The sequence below is a fragment of the Fukomys damarensis genome, unplaced genomic scaffold (assembly GCF_012274545.1).
Source record: "Fukomys damarensis isolate Sample0158 unplaced genomic scaffold, DMR_v1.0_HiC HiC_scaffold_37, whole genome shotgun sequence".
NCBI classification, from domain to species: Eukaryota; Metazoa; Chordata; class Mammalia; order Rodentia; family Bathyergidae; genus Fukomys; species Fukomys damarensis.
This window is the reverse complement of record NW_022900949.1, coordinates 21,888,041-21,899,871: the sequence shown is the minus strand read 5'-3', so window position 1 is coordinate 21,899,871 and position 11,831 is coordinate 21,888,041. Positions and strand designations below refer to the sequence as shown.

At 36.8% G+C, this 11,831-nt stretch overlaps 1 protein-coding gene across 9 annotated transcripts in view; it reads left to right on the top strand.

Annotated features, from left to right (window-relative positions):
• Positions 1 to 11,831, top strand: part of Mllt10 (MLLT10 histone lysine methyltransferase DOT1L cofactor) — a 177,508-nt gene that overhangs the window by 115,538 nt on the left and 50,139 nt on the right. For 8 of the 9 annotated variants that reach the window (XM_010619837.3, XM_019206869.2, XM_019206866.2 and 5 more), the window contains 2 exons: positions 6,605 to 6,860; positions 10,936 to 11,505. In XM_010619837.3, the coding sequence (XP_010618139.1) occupies positions 6,605 to 6,860; positions 10,936 to 11,505 (826 nt within the window). The remainder of the gene's footprint in view (positions 1 to 6,604; positions 6,861 to 10,935; positions 11,506 to 11,831) is intronic. The other variant, XM_019206868.2, reaches the window with a different exon arrangement.

Sequence of the window (11,831 nt, the reverse complement as noted above, 5' to 3'; positions counted from 1 at the left end):
TAAAAAAAAAAAAAAAAAAAAGGAAAAAACCCCCAAAACATCCAATTCAAGGTGTGTCTCTTCTATCAGTGTTAGGCAATTGGACAGAGTCCAGAACTAAATTGATTAATCCCAGCAAGCTAGCTGCAGTTTCACGGTGGGGTAGTAGATAATCCCAGCCAGCCTGCCCCTTTAGTTCCTCAAGTTCAGGCTGGTCTCATTCAGTCTATGAGGCTAGAATCGGATTCCTTGAGCTTACAACCCTCTATGTGTCTTCTGCTGGTTTGAACTCCACTCCCTGACCTTCTGCTGACTTGAGTTTGGCATCCACACTGAGGCAGACACCGGAAGCCACTAAATGGAGTCCTCCAGCAGCTGTTCTGAGCTCAATTGGCCCATCTCCAAGATGGCTACCAGCCCATCACCCTCTCCTGAGTGAGGTCTGAACCTGGGTAACTCATCAGCTGCTGTAGTCCAGTGCATGGTGTGTTCACTGGTTTGTTTCTGTGGAGGCCTCCAGGGTCACCAGCAGTCATCATGTTTCCATAGGCTTGGCCACAGTTTTCTCGCTGAGTTCGGGCTCAGGGAAAGAATACTTCTTGGTACCTCCCCCCTCTTCATTAAAGTCTCTTTTTTTCTCTCCCTGTAGACTTCATCTTCTCCTCAGATCCTTCCTGGGTCCTGGGGACCCGCTTCCCTCCTCCTCTTTGAGCTGCTGTATTCCAGTGTCAGGACACCAAATCTTGGAGAGGCTCTTTGTCTGCTGCTCACCACTCTGCTGTCTTCCCAGAAGTTCCTTACTCATTTTTTGAGACAGTCTCTTGCTGTGTATTTTAGGCTGGCCTCCATCTCGTGGCAGTCCTCCTGCCTCAGTGTTGGGATTACAGGTGTGTGCCACTACACCCATCTAAATTTATGTCCTTACTCATTTTTTTCTATTTATCCAATTAGTGTTAGGGATGAGCATGAACACCCTCCCTATATTATTAACCTCCCCTCCTTTATACATTTTTACTTCATTATTTTAAAGATCTTTTACTAAGAACAGAAGCTTTTTTGGTTTTTGAGACAGGTTCTCACTACATAGTTCAAGCTGGCCTGCAACTCACTATGTAGCCCAGGCTGGCCTCAGACTTGCCTACTGCCTTAGGCTCCAGAGTGCTGGGATTACAGTTGTGCATGCAGCATCACATCCAGCTAGGTGCAGAAACATTAATGATTCTTCTATCTTGTGCATGAACAGACCACTGTGTTGTTAATATTTTTTATTGTGAGATCTACTTTGATATTAACATAGCAAATTTGACTTGGTTTTGATTAATTTAGCTTGGTATTTCTTTCCCCATACTTTTATTTTTCTTTGCATTTTTATATTATTACTGGGGTTCTTTAGAGTATCCTATATGAAGTTTGTTAATTCATTGTTGCATTATTTTTTCTTTTAATCAGAACATTTAGAGAATTTGTAATGTGGTTATATATTATATATGCCCATGATATATGTATATATAATCACGATATATATATATATTCTGTGGCAGTGGAGTTGGACCCAGCATCTTTGCAATGATCTATACCATTAGCCTTTGAAATTAAAAAAAAATTTTTTCCAAAAATATATTTTGAGATAGGGTCTTGCTGAATCTTAAATTGCTGTGTTGGGCTCATATTTGTAGTCTTCCTGCTTCACAACATGCTGGGATTACAGGTGTTTACCACCATGCCTACCCATATGGTTTTATTTTAATGTAACATTTACCAATTCTTTTTTGTCCATCATTTCTCTTGTGTGTTTCTCTCTTTGCTTTTGCTTTTAATTGAATATTTTCTTTGATGAACAATAATTTCTTGTACTAGTGCTTTGATTGCTTTAGACTTTACAGTATAATATCTTTAACTCAGCAGGGTCTACCTTACAGCAACGTGATACCAGTTTACATGTAGTATATGAACCTTGCAGATATAGACTTGCATTTTTTCTTTTTCTTTTTCTTTTTCTTTTTCTTTTTCTTTTCCTTTTCCTTTTCCTTTTCCTTTTCCTTTTCCTTTTCCTTTTCCTTTTCCTTTTCCTTTTTTTCTTTTTCTTTTTCTTTTGTACCAGGGATAGAATGCGAGACCTTGCGTTTGCAAGGCAGGCAGCAATGACCACTGAGCTACAACCCCGGCCCTGTACTTCCATTCTTGCCCTCTGACTTGTACTATTTTTTTCACTTAATAAAATTGTACATATGTTTTGAGCCTATGATTCATGTTATTTTTTCTCTAAATTGTCGATTTAAAATAGGCTAAAATAATTAAATTTCTTCAATAATTAGTGTTTACTGTGTATATAACCACTAGTACTTAACATTTTTAGGGGTCTTTGTTCCTTTTATAGACCCACATTTCATTTGTCATTTCTCTTCTGCCTAAAAGGCATCCATTTAGCATTGACTATATTGTTGGCCTTGTGTTGATTAGTTCTTTCACCTTTTATTTCTGAAGAAGCTTTTATTTTGCATTTCCTTGTAGAAGATATTTTAGCTGGCTATAGAATTCCAATTGGTTGACAGTTTCTTTTTGTACTCTTCTGTTTTTAGATTGAATTGTTTCGGGAAGACATTTCGTCCTTGTGTTTTAGTACTTAAGACATTCTTTGTTTTTAAAATCCTATTACAAATTCTTTTAAATTTTCTCCTTACCATTGAATTTTGATGATTAACAGTTTGATAATGCATTGTATTGAGATAGATTTCTTCATGTTTCTTGTGATGGGAGTTAGTTGAAATGTATATGGACTTACAGCTTTCCTCACATTTGTAATTTTTCTACTATTATTTCTTCAGTTTCCCCCCGCCTCATTTTCCTTTGGGTATCCCAGTAGCACAAAAGTTACAATGCTTATTGTTTCTGTACAGCTCACTGTTCTCATTTTGTTTAAAGCATCTTTATTCTTGTAGTGAGTCATGATAGTTTCTGTGCCATATTCTTCTGGTTGACTTAGTGAGACATTTGTGGCTTTTATGAGACACTTGAATATACTATAGTCCGTAACTTTAAAGTTTTTTTTTTTTTTTAAATTTTAAAGTTTTAACCATTGTGTTATGTTTACTCATGACTGAGGACAGAGCCTTGGCTTTGTTCTTCAAACTGCCTCCTACTTACTGATGCATAGGACAGCCTTGTAGAATAATTTGAGACAATCACACTGTCAAAAAAATACGTAACTGCTGTTTCTTTGGTTACCTATTAAAGAATCACTAATTTTAAGTGGAATTAAAAATTTTTTTTTTAACTAGGAAAAAAATATTTTTGCCATTGCTGTTATTGAGGTCAGTAGTGTTGCAACTTATCATAGGATTAATAATTATATTTAGCTGTGGACAAAAATAATACTCTACTAAGTTGCTTGTAAATTACAATATAGATTAGAGTATTTATTTACACATGAATTTAGAGTTCAAATTATAGTTTTTGTCTCTAGTAGTCAAAAATAAATTTTAGACCATATTTTCTTGAGTTGAATGTTATGGTATCAGCTTTCCATCATTGAGACAAAATACCTGTGGTCATCCACCTATACAGAAGAAAGATGTATTTAGATTTGTGGTTTCAGAGTTTTCATTCCAGAGACTCTTGGCTCCATGGTGGCATATTGCAGCACAGCAGGCACAAGTGCTGGAGGACGTCTGTTCACTTCATAGTGTCTGGCAAGCAAAGAGAGAGTGGAAAAGGGGTGGGTGGGGTCCCAGTATAGTATCCCTGTCAGGGTGTGCCCCCCCCACATGCTTTCTTTCCACTAGGCTCTACCTCCTAACAGTTCCACCGCTTCCCAGTAGTGGCACAGACTGGCAAACCTTGAACACATGAGCCTATCCAGAGTACAGCATGCACTCATTAATGGAAGGAGTTTGCCTTTAACGGTTCAAATTGCATGAAAGACAGATATTTTTATATATTGTCATCACTTAGGAGTGAGGTGCTCATGCTGTGAGAGGCATGTAGGGTAAGAATCTGAGAAAATAGCAACTTAGTACATTTAGTCCTGAGTTTACCTGTGTCTTTACAGCACTCCCTCCACTTCCCTTTGTAACCTTTTCCCTCCCGGATTTTGGTTGATTTTTGCAACATGCCTTAGTACTGTATTGTGGCAGCAGCACATTATTCTTATTATTGAACTCCCTCCCTCTCTCTCATCCATTTTATTTATTTATTTGTTTTTCTCATCCATTTTAAAACTAACTTTCAGACATGGCAGGTCTTATTTAAGGTCAGAGTCTCTGAACTAAACCTGTGTAGCATTGGGAGGACAATTTATTATGGTTTTTTTTTTTTTCCCAAATGTTAACATGTTAAACTAAAATTTTACCATATTGAGCCCTTGATATCTTTGGAAACTTCAAAAGTGTATAACGTTTTAAAAAGTAGAAATATTCAGTTACAGCGTTAATATGAGCTATGTCATCAATTTTGATCATTTCATTTATTGCTTTCTTTGTAATACCTTTTCTTCAAGATATCTTATTTTTGGGCTGGGGATTTAGCTTAGTAGTACTACTGGCTGCCTTGCAAGTTCAAAGTACTAAGTTCGATCCCTGGTACCAAAAAAAAAAAAGGTCTTGTTTTTGTCGGTTTTATGGACATATTTATACTTGAAGGTGGAAGTAAGAACGTTCTATTAAATAAATGGGAAAGTTGACCAACCCACAAATTGTTTTGTGGGAGCAAACAGTGTCCTGTACTTCATCAATAGTGCTTTTTTCATTCTTGATACTTGGACAAAGTATCTTAGTGAAGAAAATCACTGTTTTTTAAGATGACTTTTAAACTTCACTAAGTCATTTAAAGATCAGATGTGAGAGGAATGGAGAACCTCAGTATCAATTTTAAGTAATTGGAAAAAAATGTTTGAAAAATGAGGTGGGGTAGTTTCTACATTGATCTGTCAAGAATGGAAAAGGCTCATGTTTCTAAAGTAAGCCATGAAGTTTCATCGGCTTAATGTCATTGGCTTGTTACCTGGGACTTCTTTTCCTGCTAAACTGACTCTGATAACTTTGCTTTTCTGTATTGTAGTTTGTTTGGGATAGTGACTATTTTGTTTCTGTGAGATATTTCTTCTATATATAATGATGGAAATCTGTTATTGGCAGAAAACTGATAGCAGTTGAGGTAGCAACATGGACAAATGAACAGAAAAGTACCAGTATAGATTTGGTTTTCAGGGGCTGGGGATTTAGCTCAGTAGTTCGGCTGCCTGCCTTACAAGTGGGAGGTCCCGAGTTCGATCCCGGCACCAAAAAAGAAAAAAAAGATTTGGTTTTCAAGACATTAGATATTTTCTCATTTCTCCTTTTGAACTTTAATTTTGCTAAATTTGCCAATGCTTTTGAAACTTGATTTTATTGTTACTTAATTTTCAAATTTATTTGGTTGTTGATATTGAATGGAGGCTATATGTGGGAAATTCATATTCGTTTATTTTCATTTTTGCCCCTGAAATTACTGATGGATGCATTACAGGAATATTTATTTAACAAACTTAATGTCAATTACCTTCAAGGCACTCACTGAACTTAAATGCACTAGTTATCCCAGATATTTGAGTAAATTGAACAGTAATACCAAGAATCCTCGGCCCTGTGGACCTTATGAATCTTTCATTTCCAAGCACATTGATGAACGTGTATCAGCTGTGAGACACTTTCATAATCATTTAATTTGCTGTTATTTGGGTAGATCTTGTATTTAAACTGATTACTGAAAGCTGGTTATTTAAATAGGTCTTTATCTTGCTTTTTGCCTTGATCATATCTAGATCAGCAGGAGTGATTGAGAATCACCTTTAGGGATAGTAATAAAAATCTTGACTGTGGTGTGTAATTTTTCTTCCAATGAATCTTGGAAGAAATTATTTCTTTCAAAGGCTTTAATCAATTTTTTTTTTTTTTGGTACGGTTGGGGGGCTCGAACACTGGCCCTTGTGCTTGTGAGGCAGGCGGCAGAACCACTGAGCTAAATCCCTGGCCCTAATCACTCAGGTGAAAAGGAGTTTTCACCTGAATTCTTCAGAAAATCTTTGCCTATCCTATGCAAGAGCCTTACAATCCTAATGCATGTGGTTCTTCAGTAGACTTGTAGCACTTTAGTTTTCTCTAATTATTGTCTTCCTTTTTTGAATTTTTATTATAATTTTGTGTCTAGAAAGTAGTATGTTCTTGTTGAAATGATTTTACTTGAGAAATGAGTACCTTCAGAGTTGCTGTGTTTCACTTACTGTATTTGACTAACAGGTACTTTAATTGCTGCAGTCTGATCCTCAAACCAGCTATTCTGTAAATTATGATACCAGTAGTGAGGCTGAGGATGTAGCTCAGTGGTATAACACATGTTTAGCACGCAGTGAGCTCTGGACTCCAGAACTACAAAAAAGAAAAAAAAAATAGTAGGAAAAAAATAGTTGTAATAGAGTTTAAAATAATCGTTTTTACATGATTTTCTTTAGTTGAATGACTTATAGAAGTGAAAGTTTGTTTTCATTTACAAGTTCAGTGATTATTAATAATGTACAATTTACTACTTTCTGTGGCCAAACATAATCAGTTTTTTTCCCCCTTTTAAATCCTTGTTGCAATCTAAATGCTAGACTTACACAAGCACTAGCAACAGCTCTATATCTGGATCATTGAAGCGCTTGGAAGATACTACGGCAAGATTTACAAATGCAAATTTCCAGGAAGTCTCTGCACACACATCCAGTGGAAAAGATGTTTCAGAACCTAGAGGGTCAGAAAGCAAAGGGAAGAAGTCTTCAGCTCACAGCTCAGGTCAGAGGGGAAGGAAGCCTGGTGGTGGAAGAAATCAAGGAGTGACTGTGTCAGCAGCTAGTCCCTTTCCGCAAGGTATTAATTATGGGATTCCAGTTAAAATACTTGCTTTGATAATGGTCAATCTTAATTTTGTAAAAGAATTTTAAAATTTATAATTAACGGATCATTCCAGATTATTACATAATTAGCTGATATAGTAGAATTACTTCAAAGGCTAGTTTTATCAGTTGAATCATTTGTAGAACTTTTACTCTTTTTTTTTAATGATCTGTACTTCCAAAGTTAAGCTATAATTTTAAACAGCTGTGGGTTAAAGGTTAAGTTTGGGAAGAAGCTGGGCATGGTCCAGCATGCCCCTATAATCCCAGCACTTGGAAGGTTGAGGCAGGAGGAGTTCAAGGCCAATCAGGTTACATAGTGAGTTTCAGGCCAGCCTGGACCCCACGGTGATACCCACCCCATCCCCACCCCACAAATAAAAGGAAGAAGGAAAAGATTATAGAGAAAAACCAAGGTGGGGGTTTTCTTTCTGCTTTATAGGATATTGTTTTCTGTGTATTATTTTCATTTATCTTTCCTAATTAAACATTGAAACCAGTTACCAGGTATACAGTTTTTATATTTATTTATTTATTTAATTCATTAATTTATTCTTTTGGTACCAGGAATCCAAGGCATCCATTTTTAATAGGCAAACCAAGTACCTAGCAATTTTTAGGGACTCTTAACTGGGTCTTAATAGATAATACTGTTTGGGCTGGGGATTTAACTCCACTAGTTCCACCACTTGGCTCGCAAGTGCAAGGACTCAAGTTCAATCTCCGGTACAACCCCTACCCCCAAGATGTTTAATCAATAGTGCTTTTATTTATAAAGCCTCAAGTTTGAAGTAGAATTTCACCTGGCCTTTATATGTGGTCAGTCTGCTGTATTTATAGGATACCCAGTTAAATGTGCATTTCAGATAGTTTTAGTGTGTGTCCTAAATATGTTTGTTGTTAAACTGAAATGCAGAATTAATTGGGTAAACCATACGTATAAGGCAGCCTTGTTTTGTGGAGAATAAAATACCTCAGCTAAATTTTGTATTACATAATGCTATGTGGTTGATTTGTGTGAATTGTAATATTAAGTAAATATTGAGGAATGGAAATGCTAAAACTTTCAGAAATATATCGTAGTAAAAGTACATGATAAATGTCTATATATATAGTCTTTATTTCCCTAAGAGTAAATGAGGAAAGAGAAGTTTCTCTTTCTTTACCCTGTTGAAGCTAATACTATAATAAACTATTTAAAAATTTATAGGCCGGGGATTTAGCTCAGCGGTTCGGTGGCCTGCTTTGCAAGCGCAAGGACCCAAGTTAAAAAAAAAAAAAAAAAAAAAAAATCTAGTAGCACATCATTTGAATAAATAGAATGGTTAGTCTGCTGACCTCTCATTTAAAATGTAGCCATATATTTTATACTTGTAGTAATTTTGGGCTTGAAGATTTTTAGTTCCCAGGGGTGGGTGTGTGTGTGTGTGTGTGTGTGTGTGTGTGTGTGTGTGTGTGTCTGACCCTTATATAACAGAAGATTAGATGTGTGAAAGAAAATGCCAGATTTACTAAAATGTATATTGTTATTTTTATGCAACTTTTTAATACAGTGAAACTAACATTAAATGTAAATTAATTTACATTTTAACAGTGGTATTAACAGATTCAGTCAGTAGTTTGGTAATTAAGGCCTTATTCACTGTTAAAGTGACATTTTGAACTCTTAAACTGTGAAGTACTAATCCATTTGGGGAAGCAGTCTCCCATGTTTTGGAACTTTACAACATTCAAGAATCTTGTCAGGTGTGGTGGCACATGCCTGTGATCCCAGCACTTGGGAAGCTGAGGCAGGAGGATCGCTGTGAGTTTGAGGCCAGCATGGGCTACATAGTGAACTCAAGGCCAACTTGAACTACCTCTGTTAAGATGTGGTAGAATATGTGCTATGTGCTGGGTGTGGGGAGCATGCCTGTCATCCCAGCACTCAAATGGTTGAGACAAGAGGATCTCTGTGACATTGAGGCCAGGCTTGGGCTACATAGTATGTTCAACACCAGCCTAAAGTACATAGTGAGACCTTGTCTTTGAAAAAAAAGAAAATGTGCTATTTTTTATATCAGAGATAATCTGTAAAAGTTTTAAACATTTAACTTTAAACATAAGGTATTTAAGGGAATTGGTTATGTTTTTCCCATGGCTAGTAATATATGATTCTTAGAAAATACATACTCATTATCACTAAATTATTTATATACTAAATAAAGTATTTTCTGTACCATAGTAAACTTTTAAAACTAACTATAAAAACAGAAAAATGTAGGTGGTGCATACCTATAGTCCCAGCATATGGGAGGCTGAGTCAGGAGGATCATTATGAGTTTGAGGTCAGCCTGGACTATGTAGTGAGAACTTGTCTCCAATCCCCTACCACCCAAAGTAAAACAACAAGAAAGTATAAAGAGAGATGCTCACTGATCAGAACGGACAATAAGAATTCATTTATTTACTTATTTTGGGGGGGTTGTTTTTGAGACAAGGTCTCGCTCTGTAGTTTGGGCTGGCTTTGAACTCGCTGTGAAGCTCAGGTTGGCCTCAAACTCATGGCAATTCTTCTGCCTCAGCCTCCCTAGTTCTGGGATTAGAGGTGTGAGCCACCATTCCTGGCTAATAAGAATTTATTTATAGCTGGTATTTACATAGCAAATTGCAGTTATCTCAAATGATTGATGGCAATGTAAATGCCTTCTTTTTTTTTTTTTTAAGGCAGGGCCTCCCTTTGTACTTAAGGGTAGCCTCAAACTTGAGGTGATCCTCTTGCCTCAGCTTCCTGAGTGGTGGGGTTACAGGCATGTGCCACCCCACCCAGCTCAGTATAAATGTCTACTTAATGTGTTTTTCTAGATAGATGCCTGAAAATGACTAGTTAAGTACAAATAATTTAGGAAACTAATGTAACAGATGTACTCTTGAAAGACTTAAATTTTAGAATTAGGACTATTCCTTATAAATAAGCTGTTTTTGAAGAGGTTAAAATTTAAGGGACCAGGGATTTAGCTCAGTGGCACTGAGACTGCTTTGCAAGTGCAAGGTCCAGAGTTTAATCCTGGTACCAGAAAAAAAAAAGAAAAAAAAATAATGTTAAAACTTGAAAAAAAAAACCCTCGAGAAGCCAATTACAAATAAAATTTTTCTGTATTAGGGAAAATAGTTGTAAATATATTGATGGATTTACATAATATTTTTGAATATAATCTATAGTAAAATGTAACAGTTGTTTTACAGTTAATTCCCTTTCTACTCCAATAAAATACTTCTATTTTCAACTTTTGTTTCCAAACACTTTGATTAAAATACAATAGATGTGTGGTCATCAAGACTGTATACCCCCTGACTTTGTTTAGCAAGCGTGGAAAGAGTTTCACAAAGTAGCAACCTTGAGGTGGTTCTTCTGCAAAGTGACATGGCTGATGGTGGTGTTTGGCTAGAGTGACGGGAAAATGAGTGTTTCTGAAAGAGGTTCTTGAAAGCAGCCTCTTTGGCCGTTCCTGTTTCATGAAAGCAACAGGAGATGAGTCATTTTATTATATCCCGCTGCATCACAGAAATCATTGATCTGGGTTTAAAAGTAAAATTTAGAACTTAGAACAACTTAAGCGTGTCTTGGTTTTTATTGCATATTGGGAGCATAGAGACATATTTATGGTATTTAATAAAGAAGGTTCCCAGACCTTGAGAGTCAGCTTGTACTCTTGTCACGTCTTCGTGTATAGCCTTCAGAAAGAGACTTGTGACCGTCAGTCAGTCAGTCCTTGCAAGTCCTTGCTGGAGAACACGCACGGTGTTGGTGGGCTGAGGGAGCTGAGGAACGCGGTGGGGAAAGTGGGATTTTAGAACTGAGGGACAAACACTTGAGGTAATTTTAGAGATACTTTAATTTCATTGGCATCCTTTTCAAATGTAGCTTTGTTATATAGTGACACTAAGTTTTACAGTTAATTTAAAAACTGTCTTTTTGATGATTGTATGTGTCCACTGCTCGTGGGAACTTTTGCATCCAATTTTTTCTTTTACTGTGTTTTTTTTTTTTTTTTTTTTTTGGACTACAGGCAATTTTACAGGAACTCCAGGCAGTGTGAAGTCCTCTTCTGGAAGTTCAGTTCAGTCACCTCAGGATTTCTTGAGCTTTACAGACTCAGATCTGCGCAGTGACACTTACACTCACCCCCAGCAGTCGTCATCAACCAAAGATGTACATAAAGGAGAATCTGGAAGCCAGGAAGGGGGGGCAAATAGTTTCAGTTCCTTAATTGGTCACCCTGCGACCTCAGCTGTTATTTCACAGCCTAAAAGCTTTGAAAATTCACCTGGAGATTTGAGTAGTTCCAGCCTTCCTACAGCAGGATATAAGCGGGCTCAAACTTCGGGCATAGAAGAAGAAACTGTAAAGGAGAAGAAAAGAAAAGGAAGTAAACAAAGTAAGCATGGTCCTGGCAGACCCAAAGGAAACAAAAGTCAAGAGAATGTTTCTCACCTCTCAGTTTCTTCTGCTTCACCAACATCCTCAGTGGCATCGGCTGCAGGAAGTGTTGCAAGCTCTAGTCTTCAGAAATCTCCCACATTGCTCAGGAATGGAAGTTTACAGAGTCTTAGTGTTGGCTCTTCTCCCATTGGCTCAGGTAGGGACTCACCATCATCACTCCCCTCAATCCTCTGCCAGCCCCTTCCTCTACCCTGGACAGCTTTATGCAGTTATGATATCACATTGATGTACTAAGTAAGAATTAACCTGACATTTCACCTTTTTCCAGTTGTTAAAGGAGGAAAATCTTAACGATGTTTAAATGTTTGGCACTAATCTGTTGTTACTTAACTAAAATGTAGATTATAAACAGTTTATTCGTCATTTGTTACTCATGAAACACGTAGAACTTGTTTCTTCTTCTTCTTCTTCTTCTTTTTTTGTTTCACCCGTATGATTGTTTTTCTTTTTTTTTTTTTTTTT